The sequence below is a fragment of the Halyomorpha halys genome, unplaced genomic scaffold (genome assembly GCF_000696795.3).
Source record: "Halyomorpha halys isolate HHAL.00 unplaced genomic scaffold, Hhal_1.1 Scaffold544.1, whole genome shotgun sequence".
NCBI lineage: Eukaryota > Metazoa > Arthropoda > Insecta > Hemiptera > Pentatomidae > Halyomorpha > Halyomorpha halys.
The window spans coordinates 536,125-546,626 of NW_027105730.1; the positions used below are offsets into that span (position 1 = coordinate 536,125).

At 35.9% G+C, this 10,502-nt stretch overlaps 1 protein-coding gene across 3 annotated transcripts in view; it reads right to left on the reverse strand.

The window, feature by feature from the left end:
* Nucleotides 1-10,502, reverse strand: part of LOC106684118 (uncharacterized) — a 21,690-nt gene that overhangs the window by 9,111 nt on the left and 2,077 nt on the right. For 2 of the 3 annotated variants that reach the window (XM_014426010.2, XM_014426011.3), the window contains exon 2: nucleotides 1,598-1,857. In XM_014426010.2, coding sequence (XP_014281496.1) covers nucleotides 1,598-1,855 — 258 coding nt within the window. In that variant the 5' untranslated portion in view covers nucleotides 1,856-1,857. Of the gene's footprint in view, nucleotides 1-1,597; nucleotides 1,858-1,935; nucleotides 2,106-10,502 lie in introns of all 3 variants that reach the window. The other variant, XM_014426012.2, reaches the window with a different exon arrangement.

Consider the following 10,502-nt stretch of genomic DNA (forward strand, 5'->3'; position numbering starts at 1 on the left):
ATATATATTTTCTTTCTATGATTGTAGAATAGAAAGAATTTAGCAAGATTAATTACGATTCAAGCAATGTTAAGTAATCTTGCCATGTATTAATGTATAAATTAAACAATAAAGTTTATGATTAATACAGAATTTGGGTTTTTTACTGTACGTTTTTTGCTGCAAAAAATCCAGTGATAACATATCGTTACATGAACTTTTTGAAGAAAACATTCAAACGGCCAAGTTGGTCATAAAAGTATTTAGAGTGTATTTGGTAAAAGAAATCGTAGAAGTATTAGGTATTTCTATGGCGTGCTGTAATTTCCAACAAAGAGGTTGCTTATAAAAATGTTTATTCACCTACCCAAGAACACACCTTACTACATATTCAATATAGAAACAGTTAGGGACCTATTGTTCTTTTGTCCTAGCAGTAGTCTGTAAATTACATTTTAAAAATTTTATTACACTAAAATGGCCATTAACCAAAATCTGGTAAAATACTATAAAAAGCAAATTTTAGCATTATTGGTACCGGGAGTAGCATGAATTTAAGGAGTTAATCTCGATTCTCCAAATCTGCACAAAAGAAGGAAAGGAATCTCAAAACTTAAGTTATCAGTAAGAATGTCTCAGATCCAGTTTTCCTTTCTAAACAGACTTAGTGTAGTGCGGTAGAAACTGTAACGCCATATTTAAACGATAATTTCGATTTGGTATCGATGCGGTCGATTTTCGGTGTAGATCGATATTATTCAATTTCAGTGTAAAACCTGGGATACATTATAGTATCCGTAACTGCACGATGGAGAGGAAGATATCTTTTACTTCTTGAGGGCCTGTCCCAATATAATGAAATAAGATATGTAAAATATTTTGAGCAGCGGACCTGCTCTCTAGAACAATTAATCAGTTTGTTAATAGGCTCTAATTGGAGAACTCTCAGCAACTATGTAAGACGGGCTACACTGAAAAGAGCTCAGTTGGTTAATATGTGAGAGATTAGAGCCATACCACAGTTTGAAACTATTGTATTGTTTTTTTTAACAGAAATACTGTATTGTTATTTTAAATTATTAACATGTTAAAAGCATTGTTTTTAAAATATATAACGTATTTTTTTTTTTTTTTTTGGTTTTACTATTTGTGTTTTTAGTTAAAATTGCACACAGACTTTGACAGACGAATGCTTTTCCTTAGTCTGTCTTTTAATTGTTTGAATTAATCCTTTTTTTGTTTGTTTTGTTTTTAAATAAACACTCTTAGAAAAAAAAAAGGATGGATAAAATAAGCTAATATTTTAGGCAATAGATTTACTAGTGATTTTTATCATATGTAAGATGGGAAAGTCAAATGCATTCTCCAATTGATAAAGCTATAAGAGTATTTTAGTTCTATTACGAATGTTTGCATTAATATAGAGAATATTTAGAGGTTTAATTACCTTCCAAAAATTAAACTTCATCAAGGAGGATCAACTTCATTGTTGTAGGATTTATACACACAGTGTTTTATTTATTTATGATTTGGGAAATTTTAAGTTTTTTGTAGTATGCTCTTTGTTTTTTCTTTAAAAAAATCTGGTATCTAATAATGACAAAGCAAAATAACTTACCGATATTTCTGCATTGGTAAAATTGTAATCCTTAAAGGTTTTGTCAGTCCCCTCTTCGACAGTTTCCTTCTTCAAAATGTAACTCTTGGTCGTGACCCTTCCGCTGCCCAAGACTACCTTCAGCTTGGCTCTGAAGATGGTCGAAGTGTAATTCTCACCTTTTGGCAATGCTGATTCTAATTTAATGTCGATTATGTGTTTTATGCTAGATTCGCTTGCACATTTCTTAAGTGCAACCTCAAGCACTTTTTTGTCCATTTCTGTAACAAGATATGCAAATATGTAAAAGGTTAAAAAATATTGTATTGAATATTGAAAAATATAATTAAAAATAATACCTTAATAAAATATTTATTAGTGAGTAATGATGCACGAATTGCATCCTTAACTCTTGAATCCCACAAAAAAGCTCTCGAGGAATAGTATCAAAACTGGATCATTACAATAAATGACATCAAATTTCCTTTATCCTTTTTCGTAAACCGATGACTCCCTGCCCTGTAGCACCCTTTAATAAAACACCACATATCACTGTCTGTTTTGACAGACCTTCCTTCAGTTTCAAATTCGGAAGGACTTAGATCCGGGTCAGAAAATTGTGAGTACTCTAGATCAGAAGGAATTGAGAAACCTGGAGCGTTAACTTTATTCATGAAATGGCGGTCCCATAAAATGAAAGACTTGCTCCCCACCGTGGTTAGAATAAGTTGTGACTGTTAATTAGGTTTAGTGTTCCTTTTGAATTAATATTAATATAGTATATTTGTTAGCTTAGTTTTATAGAACTAATAATTTGAGTGAAACAACATTGAATTTTAAGGCGATCAGTTTTACATTCCAGTAATAATGCAATCTAAAATTATAAATTTAACTACCTAAATTACAGAAGTGTAAGTTAAAACTAATAATTTGATTCATTAGTAGTTCACTGATCTCAACAAGTATTATAGTTGGATTCCTAAATTTACACTTTGAACTTTGAGCTTTGCATATATTACACCTTATCGGTGGGACAAATAAAATATTTAAACATATAAGTGAAATAATTTGAACAATTTATGCTAGGTTTTTGTTTCTTATATATTTTCTGTTTTTCCCCCCTAACATTGATCCAACCTATATGCTACTTATTCATTTTAACCCATTATTCAACATGAATAAAATGTAAATAGTTTAATAGTTAAATATAAAATTGTTACCATAATCAAGTAAGTATATGGAATTATTCCAAATAACTATATGGACAATATTCCAAGTAAGTATATGGACAGTATGCAATTACTTAAATGTCCTTCTCTACCTTACATTCTCTGATATTAGTTTTACTTTTCTAAAATACTTTAGTTTATTTCTCTAGGTTTTTTTTAAAATTATTTATTTAATGTAATTTACAACTGTACAAAATAATACAATAGGTAAATATGCAGTATGTTACATATACACTTGAAAATCTTGGGAAGGAACCACCCATTGGTGGTACTTCAAAGATTAATTTAAATTAGAAGGTCCCGTGGCCATCTTCTTTTCAGACGCCTCGGAGGATTATCAAGGATTGTTAAGGATGAAAGATTAAGAATTAATGGGTTAGGATAGTTAAGGAGTTTGGAATGAAAAGACGTATATCTGTTTTGGGTCAAATCTGCAACGAATGGGATGAGGTATTTGTGAATGAGTTTATTTGTGACGTAATAAGGAGCATCAAGGATTTTACGTAGGATTTTGGAATGTAACGATTGGATGCGGGAAGAATTTGATGGTTTGGTGGAGCCCCAGAGCTCAATTCCATATGTCCAAATTGGTCTGATTATTGTAGTGTATACTAATTTTTTGTTGTGAATGGGAAGTTTAGAGCGTTTGTCAAGTAAGTGTTGTAGCAATCGGAATCTACGAGCAGTTTCTTGTCGTTTCAGTCTTGTGTGTGGATTCCAAGTAAGTCTCTTGTCAAGATAGAGTCCTAAGTATCGAATCTGTTCAACAGGCATTAGTGGTGTATTTAGAAAGGATACTGTAGGATAGGAAGGCAGAGGTTTACGACGGAGAGTAAAGGTGATCTGGTGGGATTTGTCAGGATTTATTTTGATTCTCCAGTTTTTACACCATTCTTCAATAGATGTTATGTGTGCCTGTAGTGTTTGTGATGCATTAGTTGGGTCGTTGTTTTACAGAAAGTATACATGTGTCATCAGCGTATGTTGTTAGGACTGTGCTAGGGTGGGTTGGGATGTCAGCTCTATAAACCGTATATAGAATGGGACCTAAGATACTACGTTGAGGAACACCGGCGGACTGAGAAAAGAGAGATGAGTAAGCTAGGTTATGATTTACTTTAAAGGTTCTATCAGTGAGGTAGGAGCGGATTATAAGGAAATATGTTGGGGGTAGGAATTGACGAAGTTTATAGAGCAGATCTGGATGCCAGACTCGATCAAAAGCTTGTTCAACATCTAGGAAGACTCCCGTGCAGTACATACCGCGCTCCAATGTGGAAGATATGACATCAACCACTCGATGAATCTGTTGTATGGTAGAATGAGATGTTCTAAATCCAAACTGGTGGTCAGGTATAACATGATATGAGTCAAGGATTGGATAGAGGCGTTTTAATAAGAGTTTCCCATAATGGGCAGGAGCGAAATAGGACGGTAGGAAGATGGATATTCAAGTGGCTTGTTTAACCTATATAAACCCCAAAAGAAAAGGATAAAATATACAATATTGCAGATAATTTTAATTATAATAATTTAAATCACTGTCATACGCATTAAGTGCCTTATACAATTATCTGATTGAGACATAATTTAAATTACAAATTAATGAGACTATAGAAAATTAATAGTCTAGATAATTATCCAAAAGATAAAATAAGTTATATGAATTATTAAACTTAGTATAGACTGTTTTGAAATTAATGAGCTAGATAATTAATTATCTTAGATTAATAAATTATTTAAAGCATTTCTAAAATTAATAACATATATAATTCTAGAGATAAGACACTACAAAATTTATCACCATTTTGAATTAATGTTAATATGGAATTTAACTTAATTGAATAAAATCTGTTATTATATCACGTCCATCAAATGTTTTGACCAGACCTTCCTTCAGTTTAAATTCTGAAGGAATTAGATCCGGGTCAGAGAATTGTGTGTACTTCAGAACAAAAGGGATTGAGTTGAAGAGAATGATTGGCAGAAATTAATTGATTTGTAGAGGGCTGGCAACATTGAGTGTTCTGGTAACACTGAGTGCTGGGTAACCTGCCCAATATGGTTATCTAAGAGAACATTCCAAGTCATGTGAATTATTATTGTGTATCGCTATTATATTATGTAATATCAATATATGTTCATCAAGATTGTAAAGAGTTGTTTTTATATAAAAACTACTAACAAACCTACAGATCTATTGAAGAAATGAGTTAAAGAGAGGTGGGTAAGCCAAAAGATTTTAAAATAATTTAGATTGTGGGTCCTCTTGTTGATATGAGACGGGTTGATCCGAGTGAGGGTCGCCATTTTGTAGTTATTAAATGTTCCTTACGTTCAGTGAGGATCCCATACTGATATGGGTCACCTGTTGTGTGATCTGGTGCTGATGTTTCAGCCTCCGGGATTTGTGCCTCCAAGTGCAACGCTCTGTTACCTTCTTCTTAGTCTTGTATCTTTTTTCGTTTTTTAATCTTTTATCCTAGTGGTCCCTGGAGAGTATTCAGGTTTCAACCGTCCGGGATTAACCTTCCAAATCTGCTCAGGTTGGTCTTTTTCTTTATAGGCGCCAATGTTTGGTAATTTGTTGGGTCTTTTACCAAATTAAATTGACTCCTCTTTCTCATTACTTCTAAACCTAAACCCTCAGACCTTGTGGGCTGGACAGTCACCACAGATCCTTAATCAAAACTGTAAAGACTGGAAACTGCTTGTCGAATGCGACCATTAAAACACCTCAGACCTTGTGGGCTGGACAGTCACCACAGATCCTTATTAAAAACTGTAAAGACTGGAAACTGCTTGTCGATTGCGACCATTAAAACATTTAAATCTAAACCCTCAGACCTTGTGGGCTGGACAGTCACCACAGATCCTTATTCAAAACTGTAAAGACTGGAAACTGCTTGTCGATTGCGACCATTAAAACATTTAAATCTAAACCCTCAGACCTTTTGGGCTGGACAGTCACCACAGATCCTTATTCAAAACTGTAAAGACTGGAAACTGCTTGTCGATTGCGACCATTAAAACACTTAAATCCAATTAACTTCCTAATTACAAAACGGCCTAAACTTCCAATATACAACAAAAGACTCATTTATATGACTAAGGCCTATCTTGACTTACGGAGTTTAGCTTTGGAGCTACATTGAACCATGGAATTCCTCTTGTATCCAATCCCAACAGTCAAAAATCCTTAATACTTTGTCACAAATAAAATCATCCTGAGTGACCTTAATAATAAATATGTTGCTTATTTGGCCGAAACAAAATATCGATGGCTTACTTCACAGTACTACTAATTTAATTTTACTAACTTCAGGAAAAACACAATTAAAAGTTTCCTCTTTTTGGAAAATTACAAATTTTCAATTAAGCTTTTGACTGAACCGATTTAGGAATAAGCTTAGCCCAACCGTGAAATAAGCCATCGATATCTATCCTTCCGAATCACTCTAACCCACTTGTTTATTCTTCAATTTCTGATAATCATACTAGGCACCTGAAAAGGAAAAGGCATCGAGACCTTCTACTCTAAAAATGTTATTGACGTTCTGCCAATGGGGTTCTCCATATGTCTGTATCATATCATTTTATTATAATTCACATGGTTTTTAATAGTTGTATTTTTTAATAAATTCAGTTTTAAGTTTTAATAAATAAATATTAAAAAATAGTTATGATTAGGTATAGATTGTTGACCGTAGATAACTGATGGATAAGGTGGTCGGGCGGTGCGGTCATCAAAGAAACAACATAAATAAACAAAAAAATATCTTCATCTTCTCCAATCAAAAATAGTTATGGTACTGTTGAATCAAACGTTTATAATCTTTTTCACATCTTTGTCTATCCATCTGGTTTTCGGCCTCCGACGTGGTCCCTTACCAGCTGTACTGGCATTAATGGTTGTGTAGAGGCGTCCTAGTTGATTGCTTCGAGCCATATGTCACGCCCATTTATGTTTCAAGAGCTGTATAACATAAAAATGTTATCGATTTTTATAATTTCACCACGCTTGCGTTTCGATTTATTATAACTTTTCTGATAAGTAAAATGATAGTGTCCATTTATATGAAATCAAAATATGAAAATGTTATAAATTTTTAGAACGGTATTGATTTATTTTAACTTTTCCCATTTCTTACATAAATGGTCCATTTATATGTTCTGGAACATGCAGATTATAAAAATTCTATTGATTTTATGATTGCGTATCGATTTTTTTTTTTTTTACGTTTTCTGATTCTAACATATTCAGATCTCATTATATTTTTATGAGACGGAGAAGATGGCAGTGCTATTAATTTAAAAATCCCGCATAGATTTTTTTTACTCTATATATATGTGGAATTATATAATTACTGTAAATATAGGTGTTATGAATGTAATCGTCAAGACCACATTGCAGCAAACTGTTCTTCGGTCAAGTTCTTTGAATGCGAGGACAAGGGTCATATCGCAAAGGCATGTCCTTGGATTTACTGACGGAACTCAGCCTCAGAACCATTGAAAGTGAACATTCACAGAACAAGACGTCACATGGAGTTTCCGTGTTCTGAGGAATATTCAGATAAGAATTCAAGTGATGAAGATGGTAAGTCTAGTTGGGCACGGGTGTCAGTGAAACTAAATAAACAGGCGGACAAGAGTTACAAGTCGAAAAGAGCGGACCAGAAGCAGAAAGCTACCATCTGAGGAGACGAAGGCAACCCACGCAGACGAGAGCTTATAAACAATGTGTGTGAAGTGTGGTAGAGGTTGCCCATAGTGCAAAGGTGGAGTGATAGATTTAAAGCGCTTATTGATACTGGTTCTAGTATCTTAATTAGTAAAGGGGTGCTGAAGGAGCTGGATGAAGCCAAAAAATTAAAGGTATGTAGATGTTCTGTTATCACTTTGAGTGGCCATTGTAGAGTACTGGAGGAATACGAATGGGATCTCGAGAACCTCACTGGGGTGAAAATGGGGGCGGTAGTCCATGTGTTGGAAGGCCTAACAAGTCAATATGATATCTTGATCGGGTACGATGTTCTGGATAAGGTCGATTTTGAGATGCAGTGTAGCCGGGGACGCTGGAAAATCATCCTGGGAACTAAAGCGTATCATGTGTGACTAAAAACTAATGGAAATGATCATCGCTTAGAGTTCGTGTACAGGTACCCAATGTCGAGTTACTACTGTCTGAATTTACTGATATATTTTACAGGGAGGGTTGCCTTCTACCGGCCACTTGGAAGACCAAACATGAGATAACCCTTAAAGAAAACAAATTTTCGTATACAAAGGGCCGGAGATTCACAGTCAATGATAGCAATAATTAATGACCATATAAGGGAACTTCTTAGCCAAAGGATAATACGGCATAGCACCTCGCCGTTCAGTAGCCCCTTTTCGATTGTCGAGAAAAAGAAGTGGGATTCACAGGCTGGCCCCTCGTATCGCCTAGTGATTGATTACAGAAAACACAATGATAATACTATAGAGGAACGGTACCCCCTTCCGAGACTTGAAGATATGCTAGATCGCTTAGCGGGAGATCGCGTTTTTTCTACTCTTTATCTCAAATCTGGTTAGCATCAAGTGAGGATGCGGGATGAGGATATAGAGAAAACAAAATTTACGTTTGGCAGAAGGTTTTACGAATTCACACGAATGCCGTTTGGTGGATGAGTTTCTCCGCGGGCCAGGAGAAGACTATTGCCAAATATACATGGATGACCTTATAGTCTTTAGCCCTTCTCCATCGCAACATATAGTCCATCTTAAAGTGCTATTTGAACGTATTCGGAAATTTGGTTTTAGGTTACCAACGGAGAAATCACATTTTTTCCAGTAAGAAATAAAATTTTTAGGATACCTTGTATCCGAACAAGGATTGAAACCAAATCTGGCCAGGGAAGAAGCCATTGTGCGAGTAAATCCACCAGCTAACCAAAAGGAACTTAAGAATTTTCTCAGGATGATAAATTATTATCGTAAATTGCTTCAGCTGATATAATCTCGCCACTCAGTCAGCTTTTAAAGAAGGGTCGGTCCTTTAACTTTACCGAGGAACATTTGGAGAGATTCTATGGAATTCACCTATGGGTGCAAGAAATTGCGGAACCAGTGGTAGCATTCCAGAATTTTCAAAATGAATTTATATTGGCAACGGATGCTAGCGAAAGGGCGCTTGTCGCAAGAATTAGATATTGCAGATAGGCCGGTGGCTTTGGCAAGCAAACAGTTGTTAGATGCGGAATCGAGATATAGCGCGCGGGAACTGTTAGCCATCGTCTGAGCCGTCCACCATTTTTGCCCGTATTTATTTGGTAGGCGTTTTACTCTACTCACAGATCATAATTCGTTACTTTGGACAGACGGCCTTAAAGAGTCAGACGCCGGAAAGAAAAGCTGCGTACTTACAACTTTCAAATTATCCACCAAAAAGGCTCACAAAACGTTGTCGCGGACTGGCTTTCGAGAGCTCTATATGTGAATCCTCCCTATGACGCAGGCCCCTCTCATGTTGCTCGAGATAATATATTCCGTGATGAAGAGAATACAGTACATGCCGAAGAAGTCCTCCCAGGAACCCGCCATACACAACCCAACGAAACCATAGTCAACCAACATAAGCCCAGATTATTTGGAAAACAAAAACTGAAGGTACATTGCGAACAGAACATACCAGGTATGGCAGGCACAATATCGTAACTGTATGGACCCGTTCCCTCGGAAGATGTCATCCGCATAATCAATGATTTAACCAAACGTTGCAAAACATATTACATGTACGTTGGAAATAAATCCAACTTAAATTGTAAACACCTGTTGGAAACAGAAAGGATAGGAGCCGATAGAAACATAATTTTATGTTTTAAAATCGTGGAAACGATAAAAGATCCCGAGCGTCAAAAATAGTAAGTTCAAGCCTACCATGAAGGAAAAACTAGCCATCCCTGGATTCCTGAAATTCTGGCCGCATTGCTTCGAAAGTATTACTGGCACTAAATGCGTCGTTCGATTAAGGATGTTTTGCAGGCATGTACAGTATGTTACCGCGCCAAATACGACATCCTCCTAATATCCATCCAGAAATCACTCATACACCTAATTCGCCGCTATTAGACATGCAGTTTTACATTTTTACTTTATTAGACAACTTTAGTAAATTAGCTATGCCATATTCCCTTGTTTGGGAGAGTAGGTTGCTATGGAGTACCACAAACCATTACATCTGACGGTGGGAGGGTTTTTCGAAACGCTCCTACAACCACAGAATGTTCCGAGTTGAACATAAAATGGCATTTCAATTCCCCCGAGAACCCACAAGGGCGCGGTTCCATTGAACGCCTACACAATACTCTAGGGGAACATCTTCGGTTGTTCCGATTACATACGGGACTAGGAGCTACTGTAGCAATGCCTAGAAGGGCGTTGGCATACAATAACACAATTCATTCTGCCACGGAGTTTACACCAGTAGATGTTGAATTTGGCCAGCCAGTACGAAGAAGGGGAGATTTGCTTACAACGGCATACACGCTTCTAAGAGACGCTGTAATTTACAAGCGTAGGCAACTAGCCGACATTTTCCAGTAAGTGCACTACAGACTTCGCAAAGAAAAACATTCGAGGGCGAATCTCATTTCCTTGGCTGTACCAGATGATTCCCACAAAGTTTCATTGGGCATGACGGTCTAATGTCA